This window comes from Cynara cardunculus, unplaced genomic scaffold (genome assembly GCF_001531365.2).
Source record: "Cynara cardunculus var. scolymus isolate 2C unplaced genomic scaffold, CcrdV1 Un_Scaffold_8528, whole genome shotgun sequence".
Taxonomy (NCBI): domain Eukaryota; kingdom Viridiplantae; phylum Streptophyta; class Magnoliopsida; order Asterales; family Asteraceae; genus Cynara; species Cynara cardunculus.
This window is the reverse complement of record NW_020204268.1, coordinates 6,653-8,876: the sequence shown is the minus strand read 5'-3', so window position 1 is coordinate 8,876 and position 2,224 is coordinate 6,653. Positions and strand designations below refer to the sequence as shown.

Below are 2,224 nucleotides of genomic sequence, written 5' to 3'. Positions count from 1 at the left end.
ATGGTTTTGGATGTGTTCATAAATGGTCTCCCTAAGACAATTTCATCATAAATAGCGGGGCTACCCGCTCCTATGTCAAGTACATAAAAGTCTACAAGGAACACTAATCCGTTCACTTGAATCAAAACATCCTCTACCATCCCTTTAGGGGGTACATCATGCCCATCCGTTAATTGGATAAGTGAATTGGACACTTTCAAGGGACCGATATTCAAACAGTTAAAAATCGACAATGGCATGATGTTTATAGTCGAGCCTAAGTCTAAGATGGCCTTGTCAATGTCAAAATCGCCTATCTTACATGGAATAGAAAACTCACCTGGATCCTCGCATTTAGATGGTAGATTTGGTCGCACGACCCTTAAGGTGTCTTCTACTTCAACAACTTTCTCTTCTTTCTCCGCAATGGCTTCTTACTCATCATCACCATCTACTTCTTGAACTGTTTGAGATATGTCTTCAATCTTCTCGGGAGTCGCTTCCAACTTGTACTCCTTCTTTACTTGTCTAAACCTCTCGGGAAACAATGGTGGAATGGAAAATTCGGATGTGTCCTCTTCAATAACATTTCTCATTCTTGCTCTACCAGCTTTCTTCTCACTCTTCAAGGTCATCATACTCACATTCAACTTCAGAGGTGTTTCCATTTGGGAGGGCAGTTTCCCTCGAGATTCCAATCGGCTCACAGCAGTTGCAAGCTGTGTCATTTGAGCTCCCAAATTTTGAATACTAGCCTTCGTTTTCTGTTGGAATTGAAGAGTGTTAGTTGCTAGATTTTTAACAATGTCTTCAAGGGACATACCTGAGCCACTAGAATTAGCTTGATTTGGGTTGAATGGAGCTCCTTGTTGAAACTGTTGTTGTGGCGGCCTTTGAACAAAATTATGGAATTGAGGAGGTCTTTGGTTGCCAAAGGTATTGTTAAAATACATTTGTTGTTGTGGCTGACCTTGGAAACCTCCTACCGCGTTCACATCTTCGCCCGTCACAAACACATCTTCTTGAAGTTGCGGGCACGCATCGGTTGGATGGCCCGTTCCTAAATAGATACCACAAGCTTTCACCTGCTCTTTTTCTACTACAAGCTGCTTAACCATGTTAGTAAGATCAAATAAGCGACTTTCAATACTAGAAACATTGACCTCATTCGCCTTTTGTGGCTCTCTTCTCATGTCACTCCTAACACTAAAGTGTTGGGAGTTTTCGGCCATAGTGCTAATTAGAGCTCTAACCTCGGTTAGGGTCTTATTAAACATGGCTCCGCCACTTGCGGCATCAATCAACTTCCTATCCAAAGGAAGGAGTCCCTCATAGAAATATTGTAGAAGCAATTGGTCCGAGATCCCGTGTTGTGGGCAACTCACACAAAGATGCTTGAATCTCTCCCAATATTCATGGAGAGTCTCAACATCTCGTTGCTTAATGCTATAAATCTCTCTACGGAGGTTAGTGGCTCGGGAGGCGGGAAAGAATTTATCTAGAAATAACCTCGCCATTTGGTTCCAAGTCGTTACCGAACTGGGCGGTAACGAATAGAGCCAATCCGTAGCATGGTCCTTTAAAGAGAAAGGGAATGCCTTTAACTTTATAAGGTCCTCGGAAACCTCATTGGGTTTCATGCTTAGACAGACAACATGAAATTCTTTTAAGTGCTTATTCGGGTCCTCATTTTCTAAACCATGATAAGTAGGTAAGAGATGGACCAAACCAGTCTTTAGAACAAAATTATCGTTACCTTGAGGATACCTGATGCATATAGGAACCTGAGCAACGTCTTGTGTCGCGAGCTCTCGGAGAGTCCGCTCCTCCATTTCTTCTGTCTTGACTTCCAACTCGTCTTCCTTTTTCTTTTTTAGCTTTTCTTCTTTTTCGTCGCCCGAATCGCTAGAGAGGTCAATATCTTGCCAGATATTTACTCCCGGTGACGAAGTTCCCTCGCCTAACCTCTTTCGAAGTTTGGCTTGTTTCCTAAGTCTTTTTGCGGTTCGTTCGATTTCTAAGTCTAATGATAAAGGTGAACCTCCACGAGAAGATCTTGGCATACAAGGTTAAATGCACCGAGTCCCCAGCAGCGGCGCCAAAAATTTGACCGATGCCGAGTCTGACAAATAATAAGTTCCAACTACGGAAAATTACAACCAAAATTGTAATAGCGGTAAGTCGGTTCGATTCCACAGAGACTCGGTTTCAACTTATTATAGCCAAACTAATCAAGTACAAGTTG

At 42.5% G+C, this 2,224-nt stretch overlaps 1 protein-coding gene and 1 non-coding gene across 2 annotated transcripts; one reads left to right on the top strand and one right to left on the bottom strand.

Moving 5' to 3' along the window:
- Window positions 1–413: 413 nt before the first annotated feature.
- LOC112505123 lies at window positions 414–2,042 on the bottom strand. The gene has a single exon (XM_025109072.1). It carries the CDS (start codon window positions 2,040–2,042, stop codon window positions 414–416), a length of 1,629 nt encoding a protein of 542 aa, XP_024964840.1.
- Window positions 1,342–1,448, top strand: LOC112505124. The gene has a single exon (XR_003068330.1). It is a non-coding gene; the product is annotated as a small nucleolar RNA R71 (small nucleolar RNA).
- Window positions 2,043–2,224: the final 182 nt, after the last annotated feature.